This window comes from Carassius carassius, chromosome 43 (genome assembly GCF_963082965.1).
Source record: "Carassius carassius chromosome 43, fCarCar2.1, whole genome shotgun sequence".
Taxonomy (NCBI): domain Eukaryota; kingdom Metazoa; phylum Chordata; class Actinopteri; order Cypriniformes; family Cyprinidae; genus Carassius; species Carassius carassius.
The window spans coordinates 7,051,204-7,074,658 of record NC_081797.1 but is presented as its reverse complement, the minus strand read 5'-3'; the positions used below and the strand labels follow the sequence as shown (position 1 = coordinate 7,074,658).

Genomic DNA, 23,455 nt, shown 5'->3' with positions numbered 1-23,455 from the left:
TTTCCCACCACTGTACATCTGAATGATTTTAATTGAACATTTAATTAATATTATATATATATTTTAATATAAATATTATTTACATTTTTTATATAATTTATATTACCACATAACCTGCTGCTTGTCCTGAAACCTTTTTTACTGTTGGAAAACTTGATCTCGCTTGTTGTGTCAGGGAATTTCGATCAGGTTCTCAGTGCAAGCATTTCCATCCATTAGAAATTTAGCTTGTTAAAATGTTAATTTTGCCATTTGTGAATGTTTTTTTCTGTAATGGAATTCAGTGACTTTTTTCCTGTTACAGTGATATATATATGACTGACTATATAATTGACTGACATTTTTTTTTAAATCATTCCATTTCTTAAAGCTTTTATCTTAACACTTACCAAATCTCCAAATTTGACCACATTCTACATCAGTTTGGATTCAACTCAGTTTGGATTCAAGGTTGAGACACTTTTAGGAGAAAAACGTGTGTTTTCCTCATTTGTAGAATTTTAGAGAGACAGCTGTAGGGTAAACCTCACCGTATTGACTTTCATTATGGCAGATGCTCTTGACGTCAAGAGTGTTCCCATGATAGGACAAGGTTCAAGCAAGTGATGTCTCTCGCAGGGGCTTGTATTGAACCTTGGGTCCTGTTGTTAAAGAAGGACATAAATAGAGGAGTAAAGTACTGGACCACTCAGATTTGTTTAGTTCTTCTGATCAAAACCATTCTTGATCCGACAAAAATGGTAAATATGCATATACCTATTTTTATGTGCATACATTAGAATAGAATACCATTATTTTTTAACTATTTTCTTTTCATAGATATCAAGGATGTGGATTTTATGGACATGCACAGTCATATTTTTACTGGTGAGAGACTGTCATTGCATTCAAAAGGTAAGATCTTTTTAGTGTGAAATACCTTTTTATTATGATTACCTATGCTGTTTCTTTGACTTATTTACTGTTTATGTCTTTTAATAGACCACGTTATCGAAGAACTGGGGACCACAGTCAATGCTCTACTTAAAGGGAAAACGTGAGTGTTGTCTGGCCCCCCAATATTCTTGAAGTAATCAAATCGATTGCCTGTTATTGCTGATCCTGAGTGTCTGTTTTAGCTGCAATCTTTCGTTTTAAGTGTCCAGATTTTGATTGCTTGCTATATTTGTATTGACTCTCCCTTTTTCCCTGCAGATGGAAGACGGTTTGTTCCTGACATTGATGATATTATTTCAAGTTCAGGGTTGAAAAGCTGGTACGCAGTTCTCAAAGGTGTGGATCAATAATTCCTTAATATGTAAAATGGGTGCAGATGCTGTAGATAAATGAAACAAATTTTGACTGCTGTGTTTTCTTGAAGGGTTTCAGAAACTGAAGTCGCTGAACGCAAGAAAACAATCAGGATTGTTCACAATGCAGAACTTTGTTATCCGTTAATCTTTTTGTTTGCTGGGTCTGTACAGTGTGCCATATTTTATAATGTTTAAGATTCAAAATAAATCTTTTTATGTCAAATACGTGGGAGATTGATTGATTTATTTGACTGTTTAGATGGGGCTTTATATATTTTAGGATTGATGGTATATGTTCTGACAGTGGTGTTAGTCATGTTTTTATAAATAAAAGTTATAAATCAAACTTTGTTTGACTTGTTAAGATAACATTCACACTGAAGCTGACTCACATGCCTAGTTGTATGTGGTTATTTTATGCATGCACATTTGTTTCAGTGGCTATTCAATTTTAGTTGCACTTTTCTTAATAAACTGAGGTCATTGTATGTACATACAGACATTAACAACCCAGCTGAGGTACTTCAGATGACCTTAAATACCTCCGATTCACAGCCAAACTGCAACAGCTGCAAAAGGAGAAATCAGATCATGTGAGCAAGACGTGTCGCCTGCTCAGAGAGCAATGGCTCCTTTCACTGCCCTCAAATACACTTCAGTGTATTCAGTGAAAACACAATGGGAGATATTATCTCTCAATATGAGTTCCGGTTAACAGTGTAGATTCATTTATAAACTGCAACGTTCATCTGTCTCTTTCGCCATGCCTTTAGCCACTTTCACTTTCTCAGGTTCACATAACTTTGCAGCAAGCAATTGTGAATAGGTCTGTGTTGTATTTTAAGTATTTGTATGAATGGACTTTGGTATAGCTCAGGCACTTTTAACGTTTTAAATGTTACTTGAGTGTTTACAGTGGCGGGAAAATTAACTTAAGGGATGCAAATAAAAGGTTATGATTACAAACGAATGCATCAAAACATCACAAAATTCATTAAATCTATTACTAATATTTGCTCATGCTTGTTGTACTGTTTTCCCACTGAATATGATGTCAATTCCAAGATGATAAAATACTGACTTTCAGTTATTAATCAATTAAAATTCACACCAGCACTAGTCTCATATATAGTGAGTAAAATATTTATCCAATATGTGTTTATTTTTAATTATCTAGATAAATTGATTGACATTTAATTAATACATTTAACTGATACAGTAAAATAGTAATGCTGTGAAATATTGCGACTTAATATAATTTATTCCAGTTATGACAAATCAGAATTTTCAGCATCCACGATCCTTCAATAACAATTTTTTGGCGACCTGCTCAATAAACTTTATTTCTTCAAAAAAAAAGAAAATAAATGTATATGATGGGGACGTTGCTGGTTATATATCAATAGCTCCATCTTCTGGTATATTACTGGTGAGGCAGAAGGAACTCCAAATGGTTAACAATATTAATATTATTATTAATAGGATACTTATTTTAAGTCTGCGTATAGGCTATATTTTGAAATGCAGGTTTGAAATTCAGCCACTTAATGAGAACAAGAAAATCGATACGTTTACTAACTAAACAAAGTTCAGTATACATATACAATACAAATCAACACTCAAATGTAATAAAATAACAGGTAAAAAGTAGGAAAAAATGAATAAGTCCTAAAACAGTACTTCCGTTTCAAAGGCTTGCAGAGAGGTCCATTAATTTAAAGACTTCTTGCTGGTTGCAGGTACAAAAAAATAAAAGAAAAAAGAACGCTCTCGGTCTCGGTGCGTCTTCGCGCAAACAGAATCGTACAGCCAATTAAACAGATCGAGTTTATCACACGCGCAGCGGATTGGCAAACACACACATCTTTTTCTTTTTTCCTTACCGTGACCTTAATAAGGACTTGGCAGGTGTACAAGAAACTGCAGCTCTGCCTCTGCTCTGACTTTCCCTGTAGGGCGCATTTCCAGAGCACTCGAGCCGCGCGCGAAAGAAGCATTTATTTCAGCGTTTGGATATATCCAACAATTAACAGGACGATGTCATGCTTGAATCGCTCGCTTCATCTGCTGAGGGCTGTGATGAGACATCAAATCATACCTAAAGCTAATATTTCTGCCAAACCCGCCAAACATGTGCTCTCCGCTGGGGTGAGTATGAGTTGATTTCACTTGCTGCGCACTTGGATCAGACTCAGCGCGCGCAAGAGCCTGGCGGCCTGTGAAATACATGTACAAGGTTTTTATATTTAATGCCTGAATGGGCGAAGATAAAAAAAAGTTTTAAGTATGACATGAATACCTGTAGGCTATATAAATAAAATCTGACCCAGTATATAATGTAAAATGAGACTGGACAAATTCCGATAACGCCAATGATCGTATAAGTGAGTGTAAATGGCGCGCGAGTCTGTTTTCTGTCGTATCAACATTTTCTTAGCCATACAATAAAGAAATTAATACTATTCTTTAATTTATGTTTGAAATGCTTCGTGCCCTTGTACGTTCCTGGAAAACAGCCAATTTGCTGATCTTCTCGGACAAATAAAGTCGTCAAGTTGGGAAATCCAGCGCTTCATGCGATGGTCTTGCAGCTTGTTTGCTGGTCTGTGCTGTTCTAGACCAGCTAATATGTCCCAAAACATCAGATATGCTTTCATATAAAATACCTCAAGTTGTGCACAAGTACATTTTGCCCAAATAAAAATCGCATTATGGTCTCCAAGGGAAAAGGAGCCAAAAATATAACCAGCTTGAGGGTGATGCATGGGAAAATAGCTTGGCTAGTTTTATAACTTAAAAAAACAGATGAGCATCTGATCTGATGACCATCTCTGTGTTCTCATTGCAGGAGCAGGTCTTTGTAATGGTGACCATGTTCGTGACCATCCTGGGCCCCTCTGGCTGGGTCCTGGCAAATTTGGAGGAGTACAAGAAACGTCCTAGCGGAGCTGCATAAGAACCACTTGTCTTTGAGCATTCCTCCTTACTAAGACCATTTTCCCCATGTTAAGAATGTGTTAATAAATGAATGTACACCACAAACTGGTGGCTCTGGTCTGTACTGAATAAAAGGTTTTCTATTCCAAGTTGCATTCTACTTACAACATGTGCTTTAAAGTTGCAGGTACACGACCACAAGTCAACATAACTGAAACTAAAAAGATAAAAACCTTTCAATATCATAAATGACCATTTCAAAGTAGTTGACACTGTGAATTTCACTTGTAAAAACTAAGCAGCTAAACTCAGTGAGGTCACATGTTCCCAAACGTTATGACACAGATGACTATATTTTCAGGGTTTAACTTTAACACTGCTGTTCTCCAGTCAATAAAGATCTAGAATGAACAGACCTATTGATGACAAATATACACAATTTTGCTTCAGACGAAGAAAAAAAAAAAAACCTTATAATGACCCAACTCAAAATATCAAATGGTTAGTACATCCAAAAAGTAAGATCTATCATCATTTACTCACCCTCATGTTGTTACAAACCTGTGTGATTTTCTTCTGTGGAACACAAAATCACATATATTTTAAGGAACATTTTTAACCCAGGGCGTATAATTTTTATTTTCGGATCAACTATCCCTTTACATTTGGTGTTGCATATAAAAACCAAAAGAACGATTGTGAAAACAAGCTGCTTTAATGACATAATGAAGATACTGACACGTATCACATTAAGAACTGAGACTCAGGGAGAATGCAATGCAAGGGAACATTTGAATGGGACAGACAGCATGAAGGACATTCAAGTGAGGATGTCCTGAGCCTGCTGTTCCACCAACATGGCCATGTTCTTAACATCCCCACACCAGAAGTCCAGACGATCCTTCATGCCCTTAATCTGTGGAGATGGGGGAAAAAAACACTTAGTGTTGGCCGTAGAAAGTTTATGTATATGTATATATGTCTTCATTGGTTTGGACGTACCTGCTGCACGTCCAGTACTCTGGGCTGGACCCAGGTCATGTGAACTTTCTTTTCCACCTCGTCAATGCTTCCCTTGATCAGTCCGACAGACAGAGCCTTCATCACCAACAGCTCCACCTGAGGGAAAGGAGAAGGATAAGAGCATCTCCAAGACACCGATTAAGTCTGGTCCTGGATATAATACACTAAAAACACTTTATTATTACTAGCTTCAACCTGTGTCTACGTGATGAGTGAAAATGTTAGCCAGTAAGAGTACCATATACATGAGATTGAAGAAAACCATAAAAAAGCATTTAATGCTGTCTTATATGTTAATACATAAAAGTTATTTTTAAAACTACAATATAAATATAATTTATTAATAAACTACTTAATGCTGTGTCTATTCATATATTAATAAACTGATAATAAATGTATTATATATTAAAAAAAAATTCTGATTCAAAAGAGAAAGAAACAAACCTCATTCACTTGGATTTTTGCACTCTGTGCAATTTCCTGGAACGTCAGCTGCCTGTGATTGGCTGGCCGTGTGAAAGTCATCTATGAAGACAATCAGTCATTAACTGTTTTAGCTTTGTTACTCCATAATAACTCTTCCTGTGCAACTTAATTAGCAAGTAATGATGTACTTAAGAAAATGTCCATAAATAGATTTGGAGTCAATTACAAGTTTGATACATTCTTAATCAATAGCATGTATACCTCCATGACACAGAGTAACTGGATCTTCTGCATGAGTTTGGCCTCATGAGCTGCGAGATCAGGCTTTGAGGAGAGAGAGAGAACAACAAAAAATTAATGCAGGTTCACCAAGTAAAAATATTGACAAATCTGAAAAACACTTGATAAGGTTTTTTTTTTAATTTTATTTAATTACTCACCTGTTGACCCCATGCGGTCTTCAGGGCTTGGAATTTCTCCACGTTGCCTGCATTAAATGCATAGAGTGTGTCTATCAGCCACTGTTTATCTGTGTTCCTCAGTGACTCCAGGACCGGGTGCATCAGCTGTAAACATGACAAGCTGTTAGTGCACATAAATCCATAAGGACAAGCAGTTGCCAATGAAGGAGACACGTAGCAGAGAAATTAACTTCAAAATCAAAAGAAAATATAGAAATAAAAGCACATTCAAAATAATAACATATACTATTACATGAAATAAATAACACGTACGACAGGCACTTACCAGTTCTCCGAAGTTGTACACTCCCTCTCCGAGAAGGCCGGCCAGGCCTAATGTGAAAGCTCTTTCTTGTTGCTCTGCTTCTGTTATGAGATAAAGTGAGCATTAAACCACAATCCTAACTGCATCAGCATCTGGTCATTTTTCACCTTGATTTCTGTAGGGCCACCACTAGAGGGTGACACTGTTTCCCCAAGTCTCTTGTCAAATGTAAACATCCAGAAGTCATAATATTTACCTGGCAAGTCTTTTGCTTCCACACATCCCAAGTACCGCAGGGCGTCCCTGTAGTACATAGCGTGGTTCCCAATGATGCGGTAATATTTGCTTGACAGATCGTAAAATCGCCCGTGCACTGACGTCACACCAGGGAGATTGTTCAGCATTTCATCCACTTCCTCTATTAATTTCTGCAAATTTATAATACATAATACATGAATAATGGCCTCAAATAAAAGTGGTGATATCACTAATTTTGTAGATCATGTAGAATCCTATTCAGGGCTTGACATTAAAGGGTTAGTTCGCCCAATTTGCAAAATTATGTCATTAATAGTCATTATCTGGCTCAGCTCGGTGTTCATCTTCAGTTCTCTCTTCACAGCAGTTCAGTCAGTGTACTGTTTGAGTAAATGAATTACTCCGGGATATTGGTTTGTTTGAACTCAGAGGGAGTGTCAGCCACATTAAACAAGTTAACAGCTTAAGTAATTTGTGGATTAATGCATATTGGAGACGTGAACCATTTAAAACGATTCAGTTCGATTTGGTGAACTGGTTCAAAAAGATCCAGTTACATCAAATGATTCGTTTGCGAACCGGATATGACAAACTGCTTTGTTTTGAACTGTCTCACAAGACACGGAAGAGAAGACAATGCTGACTAAAGTCGTAGTTTTTGCTATTTTTGGACCAAAATGTATTTTCGATGCTTCAAAAAATTCTAACTGACCCTCTGATGCCACATGGACTACTTTGATGATGTTTTTCTTACCTTTCTGGACATGGACAGTATACCGTACACACAGCTTCAATGGAGGGACTGAGAGCTCTCGGACTAAATCTAAAATATCTTAAACTGTGTTCTGAAGATAAATGGAGGTCTTACTGGATTGGAACGACATGAGGGTGAGTTATTAATGACATAATTTTCATTTTTGGGTGAACTATCCCTTTAACGCTTGTCCAGGACAAGTCATACAGTCACTTGGTTTATCTATTGAATGAATTATCCGTTCGAAAAAATTGCTGACTTGCCGCCACCAACTGGTGGTTTGGTTTCATATTTAAAAGTATCATTGCATTTTTCCAACATTCCATATTTATTTTGTAAAAAAAGAAAAACATTAATCTTATAACATTATTTATGCATTTGCAATAGTATTGTGTAAATGCATTTATAGTAGTTATAGTAAATACATCTCAAATGCACTTTTAATGCAGCTTTAGTATTTCCTCTGCAGTGGAAAGATGGAGTTTGTTGATCCTGATTTAATTTGAATGGTAACAACCATACAGTCTAATTATTCTAACTGAACTTTTTACTAAGAATTATGAAGAATTTTACATAAATGATGACGTGTACATTTAGTAAGGTTAGGAAAATATTCCCCTTCATAAAGTTAAAAAGTGTCCAATCAATTTAAGGCAAATATTACAAATATGCTGATTAAAGTAGGACCTCACAGAGCAGCGATGAAGAGTATTGCTTCAGAAGGGATTAGATTTACGGCAAAAAAAAGGCTTTTTTTTGCCAGGACAAGTAAGTGAATGTCTGATTTATTTGTCTGAAGGACAAGCACATTTCAAGGCTTAATGTCGAGCCCTGCTATTGAAATGACTGGATTTGATTCAGAACAATTTTCTATGCTATGGTAAATGTAAGCACAACCTAAGAACAGAAAAATGCAAATAAATGACCTTTGTTGCGGGGAGGTCGCTGATGTCAAGCTTGAGGCTGCCAATTGAGGTTTTGCAGAGGATGACGGCCTCATCACTGGCTTTGACCTGATTGAGAAAAAACGACAATCAATGATTTCAACACCGTCACTCATACTGTACATTTCAAAAGAGAGCAAAAGAGAGCATTTTAAGGCAAGTAATGTCTGTCAGCGGCCATCTTTAAAACGCCTCTCGGGCACGCAAGTGCAGCATCCATCTCTTTGAATGGGGAAACATCAAACATAATTTAAGATTTTGTGGATGAAAACCAAGTGGCTTGGGACTGTCCCATAGACTTCCAAGTAAGTTACCCTGTCAAAGTCCAGAAAAGTATGAAAGACATTGTCAAGAATAGTTCATCTGCCATCAGTGGTTCAACTGTAACTGAGGTGGTTGAACCACTGATGGCAGATGGACTATTCTGACGATGTCTTACACACTTTCCTGGACTTTGACAGTGTAACTTTCATCCAAAATATCTTAAATTGTGTTCCTAAGACGAACAAAGCTTTTACAGGTATTTAGAAATGACAGGGGCTAAGTGATTAATGACAAAAATTTCATTTTGGGGTGAAGTATCCCTTAATCTGACAACAACTGTACCATAAATGTTGTTTATTTTGCTCAAATAGCATTAAAAAAAAGCTTATTTCTCAGGTTAGATCAGCCAGTGCGCATGCGCAGTAGTTGGCACGTTTCAGAGTTCTGACTGTTTCTATAGCAACCGGGACTTCTAACAGCAGCTGCACTGACATGCTGACTTAGGGATTGGCTCAATTAGGGATTGGCTCTTTTGCTTAAAAGGCAGGGCATCGTTCGATAGAGCGGCCATATTGAGTGTTGCATATTTCCCCTTTCAAAACTATAGTTTTATATAGAGTTATACATCTTGGTTATTCTATAGTCTTTGGAACAACTTGCTACCTTCTCCTTTGTTTTCTCAAGAAAGGTGATGGCTGTATTTGGATCTGTTAAAAAACAAAGATCTTATTAATATTACAGCATAGAGTAGCATTTTTTGTTTACTCTGTACAGGCTTTGCGATGGGAATCATTGAACACTGATAGGAAACACAAAGCTGTACCTGGCATTTGTTTTGCAACATGAAGGATGATTTCGACTAAGGACAATGGGTTGATTCTGTCCAGAAAAAAAAAATGTTTCCATTAAACTGCAAGTTTTCCAGAAGCACAAGTGCATCACAATGGCCATGTACAAACTGTAGATAACTAGTTGTTAATGGCGCATTCAAACGCACATCAGAGTTGTCGCTTTTCTGTATGTACAGTGTAAGAAAGTACAGGGAACAAACTATGTTTCAACTCAGTGTTGCCAGATCTTGTAAATTATAACATGCCCGCATTAATTCAAATGGTGCATTTTGGAAATAAGCCAGACAAACAAAATATCACAACCTACACCAGTCAACTTTAATAACTACATACACTGAATTGCTTGATGGGATAAAATCAAACATGCTCAATAAGCATAATTTATAATAAGTGGATACGGCAACACCTCAAAAGTGCACTTCTTCCAAACAGGTCAAAGTATCACTTTGGTCAAAAATAGCAGATTTCCACATTTGCTTGATGCCAGATTGTTGTTATGGTTACCATGATGTCAATCATCACCATTTCAACAGTGAGTTCTGTACGTCCAAAATTGTTTTGTTAGAGAAATCACTCTCATATTTAAATGCGGTTTTCACTCCTGAAATTTTACAATGTGTACATGGCAATTGAATAGAGATGCTAAAATGATTGACTGGTTTATAATTATCAGAAGCATGAGTAAATCTTACCGGTGTTCAAAATCACAGAGGAAGTTCTCATAGAGCTGTGGAAAGCAAATAAAGACTTTTAGGATGTTCCACATTATATTTTTGAAGTGTAAGAAGCAATTCTGATCTTACTCTATACCTGAATGAGACCGTCCCCTTTGGAGAAATAAGGGTCCTGCACAAAGACCGTCAACTTCAGAGTCAACTGATGCCACAATCTGTCAAAAGAGAGAGAGAAATTTAATAAATACAATAAATGTGAATTTATCTGTTTTGCTCCCATCTTACCATCTACTCAACTATATAACTACCTAGCCATCCATTTGTTTACCTTCCTTCCTATCTGTCTATGTCATCAAATCAGTGTATTACATTAGAAAACTGTTAACTTACTAACTTTCAAACCTCTCTGATTTCAAATAAAACACTTGAAAACAAACACCACCGCCTCACTTCAGCAATGACTTGCTATCCACAGAAGTTAAACACGCTAGTGCTCAATTTACAGTAACTGCAGCAACAAACATAAAACCATTAACTTACGCAATGAAAAAAAGAAAGGAAAAAACCCTAACGTTTTCTTTAAACAACGTGTAGTTATTACAGTATATTATATCCGATGGTATAATTAATATAAGTCGCCTTTAGCTTAGCATGCTAAATGACTCAGCTAGCCCACACTCGCACACTGAACACACAACATTCATACTTTCTGTTGTACAGATCCTCCATTGAGTGCCACTCCGAGGCCATCTCAGGCGTCGGACTTTTGCTCTGCTGTTGTTTGAGGAATCCGATGACATCTTTCATCTTGAATGTAGACGTTTGATCGTTTGAGGAGAAGAATGAAGCTCTCGCTACTGTCACGAATCAATCTACACCAAGAAACGGAACGGACGCCGAGCAGAACAGCGCGCTACCGCCCCACAGAGGAGTGGAGGAAGGGTGGCCAAGTCCCAGAAAAACACCAGCCCAAACCGGACTCAAAACACGCCCAAAAGTTACGTTAACTCTCTGATATTTTATGATCTCAGCCAAGACCATTATTAAGCCCCACCCCCTTCCCCCCACACACATATTTCTCGTTAACTTTTCCTTTCTTGACATGGTTTTTCCTCAACACACAAGTAGTGTGTAAGTAATTTACAATGTTGATGTGGGCAAAACTCACTTAATCTGTAGTTCCCTATATAAAGTTCACTTCACGTTGTGTTATGGGTTGTCCTCCTGTTTACCCTGTTACTGATGCCTGATCGTTTGTGTAACTGCACAAACCAATGGCGCTTTAGCCCGCCAGAAAAGGTGGAGCCAAGCTCTATACAAGTCGGCTCAACATCTATTTCACCAGAATCTTCAGCAACGAGACCGTCTCTTCACTGACCCTACTACGAAGAAGCCGAAGAAGCAAGAAAGATGACTGCTTACCTTTCCTCCTCACTCTCCGCCATGGAAGAAGCCCCCAGCAGTGGAAGAAGACCTTCCTCTGCGGCCATCCGGCAAATTAAGAGCATTTCCAGATCATATTTCCAGAGCAAATTTCCAATGGCATTGTTGTAAATGTCGTTCTGTGAGTGCAGCGCCTGCAAGGACCCCTTGCAAGACGTTGATGGGCATAGTGAGTGCGTCGCCTGTCTGGGTAACACCCACTGCGAGAACATGAGTTTCCCCCTCCTTTGCTCACGCATCGCATTATTTCACGAAAGTGGTCCTCACCGTCCTGCTCCCCTGTCTCCTTTCTCACCCAAGAGGAAGAAACAGCGGAGCAGCGTGCTTTTTCCCTCGGGCTCGAGTGAGATTACGTCGGCCCAGCGCCTGTGTACCTCACTCCCCCCGCAGCACCTCAGTTCGCCGGTGTGTTTCACACGTGAGGATCAATGTCCCTCGTCTGCTGCAGGCAGCTTGGTGTCTTTCGGCACTTCTGAATAGAAGGTGATCAGTTGACGACTCCATGTCATTGATGGCATCTGACGCTGAAGAGTGCTGCTCAACCATCTGGAGCGCTTTGGGTTGAGAATCAACCTGGCTAAGAGATTTCTGACTCCCAGATAGCGGGTCTCCTTTCTGGGATCAGTTATAGACTCAAATGTGCAAATGTGTTGATTTTGCCGGAATGCTCCCTGAATATTCAGCGAGTGGCGGCGTCATTCCAGTTTGGAATGACACGTCAACTTAGTACGTTTCAGAGGATGCTCGATCTCATGGCAGCTTCCTCCTTGGTTATTCCCCTGGGCCGCAGATTTATAAGTGCATTACCACCACCTATCTCTCAATTGGGCAACTGACACTTCTAATTGAGATTCTAGATAGAATGCCAATGGTCCGCTTGAGAGATAGTTGGCAGTACTGCACTTATAAGTCTGCCAAAAAGCTAGAAGCCTCACGCTCCTGCTGCTGAGAACACGCTCAGGAGGACGTCCTTAGGAGAGTCCAAACAGTTCGGACATTTCTGGAATCAGAGGTAAAAAACAATATAAATACTGTTCAGTTTCTTGCACAGACCGATCGTTTTGTGTCTGCTTTACACATCAATGTATCGTCACAAGCCGAAGGGTTTAATTTGGTTTTGTTTGTGTATGTTTTTTGTTTGTTTGTTTTTTTATGTTTTAGCCATGATTCCCATCCACTTACATTTTAAGACTGACAGACTGCAACGGTGTGAGCTAAAAATCTTGGTTTGTGTTCTACTGAAGAAACGAATTCACCTACATCTTGGACCCCTGGGGGTAAGCAGATAAACATCAAATTTTCATTTCTGGGTGGACTAGCTCTTTAACAAATCAGGCTTCAGTAACAGGGTAAACAGGAGGATAACCCATAACGTAATGCTCATTCCCTTATCTCAGGGAACCGAGGTTACATCAGTAACCAGAGCGTTAGTTTGTGACGTGACATAAAAGAGATTTACTAGCTTTTTCAGTGGTCCATAGTGGGGCTATTCATTCCAAGGATCAATACATGAGTTGTTATGAGTGTTACTGAGTTACTATTGCCTTTTTATCAACTCGAATCAGTCTGACCATTGTCCTCAGGCCTCTGGCATCAACAAGGCATTTTCGCCCACAGAACTGCCACTCACTGAATATTTTCTCTTTTTCAGACCATTCTCTATAAACCCTAGAGATGAAAATCCCAGCAGAACAGCAATTCTTGAAGTATACCCAGACAAGCCCGATATATATAGGACTATGCAGGTCTCATGAGGAATACACACACTCATACATACAGAGCTGGGTAGTTATTAATCTAGATTACATAATCAGATTCAAAAATTACATTTTAAAATATTCGTAATACAATTACTTTTTTGTTGATTACATGATAACATATGATTCACACAATAGCAATACATTTTTCATAATTTATTGGTTCTCCCTAATTCGTCTTTTTAATCTTTTAAAATGTTTTTTCTAAATTAACCTACCACTTATGTACATCCAAAGACTTACAGTATTTTGGAAATTCACATGAAGACCGGTTACTGGGTGGCTACACAGCATTTGATTTTTGGATTTATACAAATCTTTTAAAGGTTTAAGAAAGGTTTCAACATTGCATCATCTACTGATGAACACATACATTTTTATTAGAATTATCACTTAGTAGGTTACTTAACGATGTATTCCTATAGCTTTGGAGAGCTTATGTCTTGCAAACACATTAAAGTGCACAAATTCACTTTTTATCTTATTGACATGTAATGCATGCATTCCCAAACTTTTTTTTTTGTCATCTGAACATCTTTCACCTAATATATTCACTTGAAGTACCTTTGAGATTTTAAAATAAATATTTTAAAATAAGTATCATATTTGCATATTCACGGTTCTCTGTTGGTTGATGGTCACATGACAGGTAAACAAATAAAATATTACATTTTTTAGTAAGTGATTTATTTTAAATGAGTTCCTTTACGAACCCCAGTTAGGGAAAAAGGTAATTGAGGTAATTTAATGTTACTTTATGAAATGAATTATAAAAAAATTAACATATTTTCTTACTCTTTGTATTTTATATCAATATGGTACAAGATCCCTATTTAAGTCAATGTGATAAACAAGTTGGGTCAAAAGTAATCAAAAAGTAATCTGATTACATTACCTAAAATGCATAATGTAATGGATTACATTACTAACGACAACATTAATGATATAAAAATATCAACATTGAATTACCAAAAGGTAGGTATATAAAACATCTCAATTAAAAGAAAAAAAAATATGACAATATATATATTTTTTTAAACACATACAATTTGTGATACAAATTATACAACATTTCCTTCAGTCTTTAAAATGTAACTACACGGGCCACCAATAACAATATAAAGCAATCCATCCTTTAACCACACAGAAGAAAAGAAAAGTTGATCACAGGAGGCTTAAAACCTAAAAATGCTGAACTGTCCTTCCTCATAAAATATCACATCTCATAAACTATATTATATATATATATAGTAACTTAAAAAAATTCTCCTCTCAGCTCATCCTAAAACCAAGTGAATGAATAAATAAATAAATATCAGGTCTCTGTTGTGGTATTCCCCCAGTGTCACATTTGTTTTCTTCTCAGACCACATACTAACTGAAAAATAAAATCTGGTATGTATAATAACTTAAATTTATCCTGTTACATTAATAAATGAGCACTGTGCAACCAAACCATGTTTTCATCATCATTGTACAGAAAATATTACCTAGAGACAGGCCAACACAATAAACTTCAAATGAGACAAACTAACAATCACCAGGTGTTTTCCTTTGGAGCAAAAACAAAGCATTTAAATCTTAACGTGTCAAATTCTTTTATACGATTCACAATAAGCTTTTGTTTTTGATTAGAATTAAATACGCAATCCTATCCGTCCTGTTAAAAAGACTGGAGACTCGTTTCAGGAGAATTAGTTTGTGTCACTGTCGCTGTCAGAATTATTGGACTCTCCGAACTGTTGGCTGGCTAAATAATGAAGCTCTTGTGGCTCCAGTGAAGTCATTTTACCATCAGCTCCGATTTTCATTGGCTGGATCACCTGCTCCCTGAAAGAAAAGCATATTTGCTGTTACTTACAGTGGAAAATATATTATTTTGAAAGCACAATGACAGCATCGCTGCTTCCTAAAGTCACTTCATTACCTTGAGAGTTTGTCGAACATGTTGACCAGTTTCATGGCTTCGAATTCTTTCTGTTCTTCAGTCATTCCCTCCATAGGGTTGGGCTGCTCCTCCTCCACACGGCCGGTCACCGGATTGATGCTGTTCAACACAAAAGACAAACATTTCAGATTTGTTTCTAACTTAGTGATGGCTTTTATGGTTTCTGACAATGACGTACTGAGGTTTTGCCTCTCTGTACTCCTCGGTATCGCTGTCCTCATCTTCTGAATAATGTCCAGGGTCTCGGCCGCCTCTCATCAGTCCCCGAGCGGCCAGCAGCCCTGCCGCGTTACCATAACCTGTGTACTTGATAAACCTGGAAACTGATTGACATAAAAGAATAAACTACAAATTTACCTTTAAATATACACACACACACTAATGTTTAAAAGTATTAACATTATTAATAATTTTATTTTATTCAGGAAGGATGCATTAAATTAACCAAAAATTACAATAAGACATAATGTTACCAAAAAAGTGGTTTCAAATAAATGCTGTTTTTTTTTTACACTTTCAATTCATCAAATAATCCTGAAACAAAATATATCAGTTTCCACAAAAATATAGCATAATTGTTTTCAACATCAAAAGTTAATAAGAAATGCTTCTTGATCAACAAATCAACGTATTAGAATACTTTTTTGAAGGATCATGTGACACTTAAGATTGGAGTAAAGGCTCCTGAAAATTCAGCTCTGCATCACAGGAATAAATTACATTTTAAAATATATATTACAATAGAAGAGTGTTTTTAAATTGTAAGAATATTTCAAAACATTGAAAAATTACTGTATTACTGCATTTCTGATCAAATAAATACAGCTTTGGTGAGCAGAAGAGACTTTTTTTTTTTTTTTTTTAGAATTAAAAAAATCTAACTAATCCTAAACTTTTGAAAGTTTATGAAGCTTGATCACTTTTTTAATAAGATGTTAATATGTAAGTGGAATAATTTTTCTATAAATTTGCTCAAAATTGGATTTAGTCAAGAAATATATCAAAGAAATGTACTGAATAAAAAAAGTAGAGTTTGAGTATTTTTACTAACAATGTAACATACCACTCTCCTTGCACAGCACAAACAGGAACTCAGCCGCACAGTGCTTCACGTCCGTGTCTATGTGTGTCATCAGACGCACTAGCTTGTTCCGTAGAGCGTTCCCAACCTCAGGTCTGTTTTTGACATCTCGTAATGGTGGAAGCACCTGCGTAGACACACAACCATACACTTTCATGACCAAAAAATAAATAAAAATAACATCCATTAAGTTCACAGTCGAGTTTTCATCCAATCTCACCTTCATTCGTAAAAACTTCCTGGTCTCTCTGTGGATGCGGGCGCTCTCTGTTAGTAGATTTAGAGAGGGCAGCAAAGTTTCCTTCAGCTTGTTTCCCTGGAAATACAACATCAACAGGAGGAGACGTGAGCAGTTCAATGGTTGCACACTGGAGCTCCAGCTCTGTTCTGGTGTTGAAATCCCTCAAAGCATTCCAATCAGACACACAGCACAACAACAAACCAAGCACCAAAAGAAAGAACAAAAATAACTTTGTCGCAGGTGTTTCACCTCAACCTAACAAGGTACAACGCAACAAAACTCAAGCCCAATTTATTTGTATAGCTGTATGAATCTGGGTAAGGTTGGATATACTTATAGAAGTTGGAAAATCTGTACATTAATAATAAATGAATGTAATTTATTATTTATTTTTTTTACATTTTTTGTTGGAGAATATATAAAAAAAGAAATAAATAAATACATAAATCCAATGGCATTTAGGAGTTAAAATAAGTACGGTAATTGTAATTTTTTTACTCATTAAAATGATACACAAAAATATGTAAATGCCATATAACTCACAAAATGTGTATTTCTATATATAATTTCTACATTTGCAAAGACAAACAGAAAAAAAACATTTATATATATATACAGTATATATAAATAAGTTTGATTTTGGACCAATGAGATTTCACTGTGGGCGGAGCTAACCATGTGACAAAAAATGTGCCATTTTTAACAAACACTAGAAGAAATGTGACATATCACAATATTATTGTCATGTCTAGTGAAGACCAATAATCTGCATTTAATTAGCTTTTTAACTAATGAATGTTTTGAAATACTAATATTATATTCTTGCACAAAAGCAGTATTCGGTTGCTCACCCGGTCGAGTCTTTTCTCCATGAACTCCAGCAGCACCTTGACGGCGTCCATGTTGACGCCTATGTACTCGATAGAGCCCTGCTGGACTTTAGGCATCAGCAAGACGTCAAGACACGGAAGCGGCAGGTTCCCCAGAAGGTTCACCGTGTGGCTGCAAAACAAATTCACGTCACATTTGCTTTCCTTTTACAAATCGACTACTTAATTGGGATTGAGATCCCTGTGGGTCTGCTCTAATTTGTTACCAAACTCTACAAATCAGATCAAGACACACGGTGAGAATCTGTGCCAGTGTGTCACCGTTTATATGATTCAGTTCTGCAATTTAATGCATTATTGCGAAACAGTATTCTTGCCTTAATAAACCTCTGTGCATCTAAATCTTCTGCTCTGCTGTGTGTGTGTGTACCTGTGCATCTCCTCTGTACGCTCCTCTCCCTCGGAGGTGCTCATAATGCAGTGTCTCAGTATGGCACCCAGGTGTCTGTAAGTGGCTGCTTCCTCCTGCAACACACACACACACACACACACACACACACACACACACCAGCATAATGCAAGTCCCATGAAACCACATTAGATCTGCATCACAAATTAAACATTTATTTACACTGAGAGAACAGATCTAATTGCTGGGGGTCAGTGATGCTTATTCAGCAAGATGTGAGAATGAAATTGACACGCCTTCATGGGATTAGGAGAAAGTAAAAAAAAAAAAAAACACAGGTTTCGTGAGATTCACCAACTGAACTTAGCCAAAATATATATTTGGGAACTAAAATTTATATTATAAAATTCAAAATATATATTTGGGAAAACTTCAGTCCTGCTCACTGATTTGACTACAAAACATTGCCTGACACAATTAAATGTGGCATCACAGTCTCACCTCGTCCACCTTGCGGCGGCTGGAATCAAAGGTGACGTTAAAGAGGATCTTCAGGAGCTCCATGGCTCGCTCCGTCTCCTGTCTCCCCAGCGGGGGCAGCTCTGAGCAGCCGTCAAAGCCTGCACGCGCCACCTCGTACGTGTCGGGCCAGCAGAGGCCGAGCGTGGCGTCCAGAGCCTCGGACAGCAGACTAACGCCCCGCAGCTCGCGGGCCAGCTGGGCTCTTACGTCCACGCGCAGGGCAGTGATCAGGAACATGAGGCGCAGGTCGAAAAATCGCACGTCGTGGTTCCACTGCGGCTCGCGGCACTGTTTGAGCCTCTCGGCCAATCCCACAATCAGCTGGAGCTCCGCCCCTGCCTCCTGAGCCGCCTCACTGTTGAACACGATGTTGCACAAGCACTTCAGGGCCTCCACGATCACTTCCAGGTCCGGGATCTCAGGGGAGAAGCCCTCACCCTGACTGAGGCCAGCATGTCGGATCAGTATCTGCATGGCGTGGCGGGTGGCAAAGGGAACCAGGCTCTTCTTGTCACGGGACAGGATGCGGATGGTTTCCAGGCAGGCCAGCTGACAGGACGGCTGGAGGTCTCTCTCCAGGAAGCCCAGCACTAACTCGCCCAGACGCTGAGAGATGAGAGAGAGAGTTAACAGAGTTACAGTTAACAGCAGCAACCAACTCTCCACCATCACCATATGGACCAGCAGATCTTAACTGGTTTTGCAGATTTAACAATTTGAGTACCAACACTTTGTTTACTTTAAATTTTTACTACTTAAAAAAAGACTGTACATTTTTAAATTAGAAAATGAAATAAAAATGTAAAAATATAATAGAAATATAATATAAAGTATTGAAAAATTACATTAGTACATTTTTTAACGGTTTTGAAAGAAGTCTCTTATGGTCACCAAGGCTGCATTTATGTGATCAAAATATAGTAAAAACTGCAAAATGGGGGAAATATTATTGCAATTTAAAGTAAATGTTGTCTATTTTAATATATTTTAAAATGTCATTTATTTCTGTGATGGCAGAGCTGAAGTCATTTAGAACTTCAGAAAGCACTCTAATATCCTGATTTAATGCTCAAGAAACATATCTTAGTTGTGTTTTTATTTTTTATTTGAAATGTTTTTTTTTCAGGATTCTCTGATGAATAGAAAGTTCAAAAGTAAAAAAAATTAAAAAAAAAAAAAAATTTGTACAATTATAAATGTATTTACTGTGACATTTGGTCAATTCAATGCATCCTTGCTGAATAAAAGTATTAATTTCTTCCTTTCAACAACAAAAAACAAAAGAAAAAAAAACACTGACTACCATTTAAAGGGTAGTTCATATTTTAGATTTGAAATATAAAATATAAATATATAAAATATTTAAAAATACAGTACATATACACATATACGCCTGTGACGCTATCAAAACAGACCTATAAAGAAACCCACCAATTGAGAACCTCTGTTACAGGCTACATGAGAAAATCTCATGCGTGTTATTTTCATGTGATTCAATGTGGTTAAAAACGATCGGCTTTGAATTCATGGTTTGAAGCATACTTGAGACCTGTTTATGCTAGAGTAGCAGAATAACAACATTATGTCCATTTTTTCTCTGCTCTTCCCAATGTAATTTAATGAATCACATTGGGTGTTGTAGAAATAGACACCTGGAGTTTCTGAGAAGGATCATTCATTATTGTTAGAGCAGACAGCTTGCTATATACACGGGTGGATGACTGACAGCTCCTCAAATTCTCCCTGACTGTGTCTCACTGCCAAGACCTCCAACCGTCTCACTGTGGAATTTACAGTTACCAAATTGGAGTCCAACTGTGACACGTCCTTACATAACCCAGTCAAGCCATGAACCAAACCAGATCTGTTTGAAACACATCTCACCATGATAACCAAATATAGGAGCATTATGGAGTTACAGTCTTTACCAGGGGTTTTCAAAGCGGACCTGCAGTTTTATAGTAAAATACTATAGAAATTATTTGAAAAAAAAAAATGTATTTATTAATAATTATTTAAAATATATACAGATATTTTCTAGATAATATTTAAAAATTTTATTTTATCATGTACAAATTAAATGGTAATTATTCAATAAAACGGCAACAAAAATCGTCTTTATAATTTCACCTCAGAATTTTTTTTAGAATAAAGTAAAAAGAATATATATATTTATTTATATCATTTATTGTAAAAGTGCTATAGAAACACATTTGATAAATAATCACTTAAGAATAATTATTTTGAATTCATACAACTATTTTTTTCAGGTAAAAATGTATTGTATTGGGGTTTACTAAAAATGAAAAGCTTATTATTTAGTTTTAAAATGGCAGCAAAATATCACAAATTTTTGTTTTATTATTATTATAATTTTTTAAAGAAAATTAGATTTACTGTAGTAGTTTTTTTATTTGTTTTTGTATTGTTGTAGAAGGGATTGTTGTGAAACAGTTATTAAAATGACAGGAGTCAGCCCTTATATAAGAGACTACAGTAAAAAGCCAGCATTGAAGGCTACTGCATGTCAGTTCATATTAGAGACAAAAGCAAAAAATGTGGTCAGCAAAAGTGCAGTTTGGGAACAGGTTGACCAGAGTCACCATAGACTGAACACGTAAATGAACACTAAAAAAATAAACTGGGATGAGGACTGCAATAAAAATCTCTGCTCCTTCTTAAAAGCTATTCTATTTTTGCATGAATTTATGACTAACATTTTATAGTTTGCATTAAGCATTGATTTTTCTCTGCTTTCATCAACCCACCAGTACAGACCTGCGGGCCATTTTCAGGTCGTGACCCATCAGTTGAGAACCGCTAGTATTAGCATTGGCCATTATTGATCGACTACTAGTTTCAACATCACCAATGTGCTCAAATGGGAAAACATTGCAATTCAATTGAGACAGCATACAGATAAAATCATTTTTGGCTTGTTTCTGAACCACATTGATTCCCATGAAACATTCTCCATCCATCTCAACACAGTGTCATCTTATAAAACCCCAAAGTGTATTTCTTTATGTTTTTAGAATGATCCTGTCATGTGATACTATAAAACCTTCTTTGTTATACAGCAAAGTCAAAATACCAGATTCATAGCATTAGCCATTCAGGAAGGAGAAATAGGCTTTGGGTTCTTAGCTAATTTTAAGCTACATCTAAATCATCGAGCTACCCATATACCTCTTGCGAATGTCCATCCTATCAAAAACGCAAGCCAAAAAAAAGCACATAAAGTCAAAGATAGAACACATTACAATAGCAGCGCTATAAAATATGATTCATTTGACATACCCTGATATAAGCACACTAGCTTCTTATATTTACTGGAAATCAACTGAAGATTTTGTCATTGAAATATTAATGAATACTGAAAGTAATGTATCAAAAATGGCTGGACAAAGCATTAAAAAGCTCTCTGTTCAGGGACTGCTTGCATTATGATATCGAGTAAGGTTTACCTCTCTGTCTTCCTCTTCCCCGGGGGTAAATGAAAAACACTGGGATTTCTAAAAGAGAGGAAAAAAAAACATAATGTGAAATACAAAAACAAATATTTATGCATGGATACAAAAGATACCGCAAAGGAACAGTCCACCTAAATATTTACATTTGTTGAAAAAGTTTGTCTCTAAATCGGAATAGATTTGGAAAAATGTTGCTTTATATAATTTGCTCACCAATGTTAAGTGATGGACCGGAGTCGTGTGAATTATTTGTGATGTTTTTAACAGCTGTTTGGACTCTCATTCTGATGGCACCCATTCACTGCAGAAGATCCATTGATGAGCAAGTGATCAATTTAATGTGGTTCAACCAAACAAGGGAAGCCACAATGACATGAAGTGCCAAACAGCAGTGCATTAAGGAGTACTTATATTTATGACAATGTATTGCTAAAAAGAAATGTTTTTGGAGGGCAGGTCTGCATTACTTCTGACATCCAAGCATGTCAGCTTCGTTTCAAGCTATGTTATTGTTGTAGAGAATTATGTATTGGCTTTCTGTATGGCGTGTCAGGATAACAGCGTGATAGCTGACAACATGAACAAACCCACGGGTACTTTTTCTATTCTATTCTTTATTTGATTATGATATTTCTTTCTTTTATTACAATATTCTATAATATTCCTGGTTGTAAAATATCGTGTAAAAACATAACCTTGTAAATATCCACATCTATACAGGTAAATGACGTTCATTTTATATGCTTTAGCCTACTAGTGAAATTAATATGGATTTGCATAATTTGAAATAATGTATTATTCTGATCAAGGAAGCTCATCGCTCCTTTTTTTTATTACAAAAGAGGGGACAATTTAAATTGCATTGTGAAATGTGCAATATTTACAAAAATCTATATCAGCGTAGGGTATAATTGTATCACACAAGAAACATTCTCCATCTGCACAAAACAGTCACTTCCTCCCAGAATATTAACATGCATAACCTTACAGCAGTTCTGATTGACATATCTGACATGTACCTCTTTATTAAAGGTCTGTAAAGCTGTAAGTGCGGCGTCCTGATCGCCCGTTTCCATCTTCTCTATGATGGCATTTAAGTCCATTTTCATTGCTGTTCCGCCCTTCTGCTTTCAGGAAGAGCCAAAAATCATGTAAACAAAATCAGCTTCTACCCTCCAGCTTTACTCGAGAGATCCAGAAGCTCCTGGATGATGCGATTAAAGGAGTATTGGACTCATGGGATTTGTAGTGAAGACTACCATAGAGCCCCGTTTAAGACATCAACGGCTCTGGACATGCGCAGTGTCTGTTGTGATTGTCCCATAGTCCAACGGGAACTTTTGATAATGTTGATGTTTTAAAACATCAGTGTTGAAATACGATTATAAGAAATGTTCTTTTTTTCTTTATATTTTCCTGCATCGAGTTTTTTTGGTCACAACTGAGTTGTGTATGAAGTATAGATTAAATAACATGCTAATGTTGTGGACAGGAAAAAAAAACTATTGTACTTGTTTTATGACAGCATTTCATTTTTTGGAATAACTTAAAAACCTATATATATATATATATATATATATAATTTATTTTAAAAGTGCTATA

The 23,455-nt window shown here is 36.8% G+C and overlaps 4 protein-coding genes across 5 annotated transcripts; 2 read left to right on the top strand and 2 right to left on the bottom strand.

Annotated features, from left to right (window-relative positions):
- Positions 1-619: 619 nt before the first annotated feature.
- On the top strand, positions 620-1,585 carry LOC132125029 (spexin prohormone 2-like). Its single transcript, XM_059536241.1, has 5 exons — positions 620-740; positions 820-894; positions 982-1,036; positions 1,195-1,272; positions 1,361-1,585. The coding sequence occupies exons 1-5, from the start codon at positions 738-740 to the stop codon at positions 1,435-1,437; spliced, it is 288 nt and encodes a 95-aa protein (XP_059392224.1). The 5' UTR covers positions 620-737; the 3' UTR covers positions 1,438-1,585.
- A 1,629-nt stretch (positions 1,586-3,214) lies between these two features.
- LOC132125030 (cytochrome c oxidase subunit 8B, mitochondrial) lies at positions 3,215-4,378 on the top strand. The gene is made up of 2 exons (XM_059536242.1): positions 3,215-3,440; positions 4,141-4,378. Exons 1-2 carry the CDS (start codon positions 3,330-3,332, stop codon positions 4,246-4,248), a joined length of 219 nt encoding a protein of 72 aa, XP_059392225.1. The 5' UTR covers positions 3,215-3,329; the 3' UTR covers positions 4,249-4,378.
- Positions 4,379-4,925: 547 nt separating this feature from the next.
- psmd13 (proteasome 26S subunit, non-ATPase 13) lies at positions 4,926-11,055 on the bottom strand. Its single transcript, XM_059536010.1, has 13 exons — positions 10,856-11,055; positions 10,286-10,364; positions 10,168-10,202; positions 9,448-9,503; positions 9,288-9,331; positions 8,343-8,429; positions 6,661-6,832; positions 6,426-6,505; positions 6,119-6,244; positions 5,940-6,002; positions 5,697-5,777; positions 5,232-5,348; positions 4,926-5,145 (listed from the first exon to the last, which is right to left on the bottom strand). The coding sequence occupies exons 1-13, from the start codon at positions 10,954-10,956 to the stop codon at positions 5,050-5,052; spliced, it is 1,137 nt and encodes a 378-aa protein (XP_059391993.1). The 5' UTR covers positions 10,957-11,055; the 3' UTR covers positions 4,926-5,049.
- Positions 11,056-15,038: 3,983 nt separating this feature from the next.
- ric8a (RIC8 guanine nucleotide exchange factor A) lies at positions 15,039-23,100 on the bottom strand. 2 transcript variants are annotated; one of them, XM_059536008.1, is made up of 11 exons: positions 22,873-23,100; positions 21,848-21,895; positions 21,570-21,587; positions 18,360-18,986; positions 17,880-17,974; positions 17,471-17,621; positions 16,599-16,694; positions 16,361-16,505; positions 15,476-15,620; positions 15,277-15,396; positions 15,039-15,179 (listed from the first exon to the last, which is right to left on the bottom strand). In XM_059536008.1, the coding sequence occupies exons 1-11, from the start codon at positions 22,960-22,962 to the stop codon at positions 15,044-15,046; spliced, it is 1,671 nt and encodes a 556-aa protein (XP_059391991.1). In that variant the 5' UTR covers positions 22,963-23,100; the 3' UTR covers positions 15,039-15,043. The 2 variants fall into 2 exon arrangements, with proteins under 2 accessions (XP_059391991.1, XP_059391992.1); XM_059536009.1 differs by lacking the exon at positions 21,570-21,587 and having other exon boundaries at positions 22,873-23,099.
- Between the last annotated feature and the right edge of the window lie 355 nt (positions 23,101-23,455).

Coding starts and splice junctions, on each gene's coding strand:
- LOC132125029 (XM_059536241.1), top strand. Junction 895..981: donor ACTGTCATTGCATTCAAAAG/GTAAGATCTTTT, acceptor GTCTTTTAATAG/ACCACGTTATCGAAGAACTG. Junction 1,273..1,360: donor CTGGTACGCAGTTCTCAAAG/GTGTGGATCAAT, acceptor GTTTTCTTGAAG/GGTTTCAGAAACTGAAGTCG.
- LOC132125030 (XM_059536242.1), top strand. CDS start 3,330: ATGTCATGCTTGAATCGCTCGCTTCATCTGCTGAGGGCTGTGATGAGA. Junction 3,441..4,140: donor AACATGTGCTCTCCGCTGGG/GTGAGTATGAGT, acceptor TTCTCATTGCAG/GAGCAGGTCTTTGTAATGGT.
- psmd13 (XM_059536010.1), bottom strand. CDS start 10,956: ATGAAAGATGTCATCGGATTCCTCAAACAACAGCAGAGCAAAAGTCCG. Junction 8,430..9,287: donor TTGAGAAAACAAAGGAGAAG/GTAGCAAGTTGT, acceptor TTTCTCAATCAG/GTCAAAGCCAGTGATGAGGC. Junction 5,146..5,231: donor GAGTACTGGACGTGCAGCAG/GTACGTCCAAAC, acceptor CCATCTCCACAG/ATTAAGGGCATGAAGGATCG.
- ric8a (XM_059536008.1), bottom strand. CDS start 22,962: ATGAAAATGGACTTAAATGCCATCATAGAGAAGATGGAAACGGGCGAT. Junction 21,896..22,872: donor TACAGACCTTTAATAAAGAG/GTACATGTCAGA, acceptor CCTCTCTTTTAG/AAATCCCAGTGTTTTTCATT. Junction 15,180..15,276: donor ATGTTCGACAAACTCTCAAG/GTAATGAAGTGA, acceptor CTTTTCTTTCAG/GGAGCAGGTGATCCAGCCAA.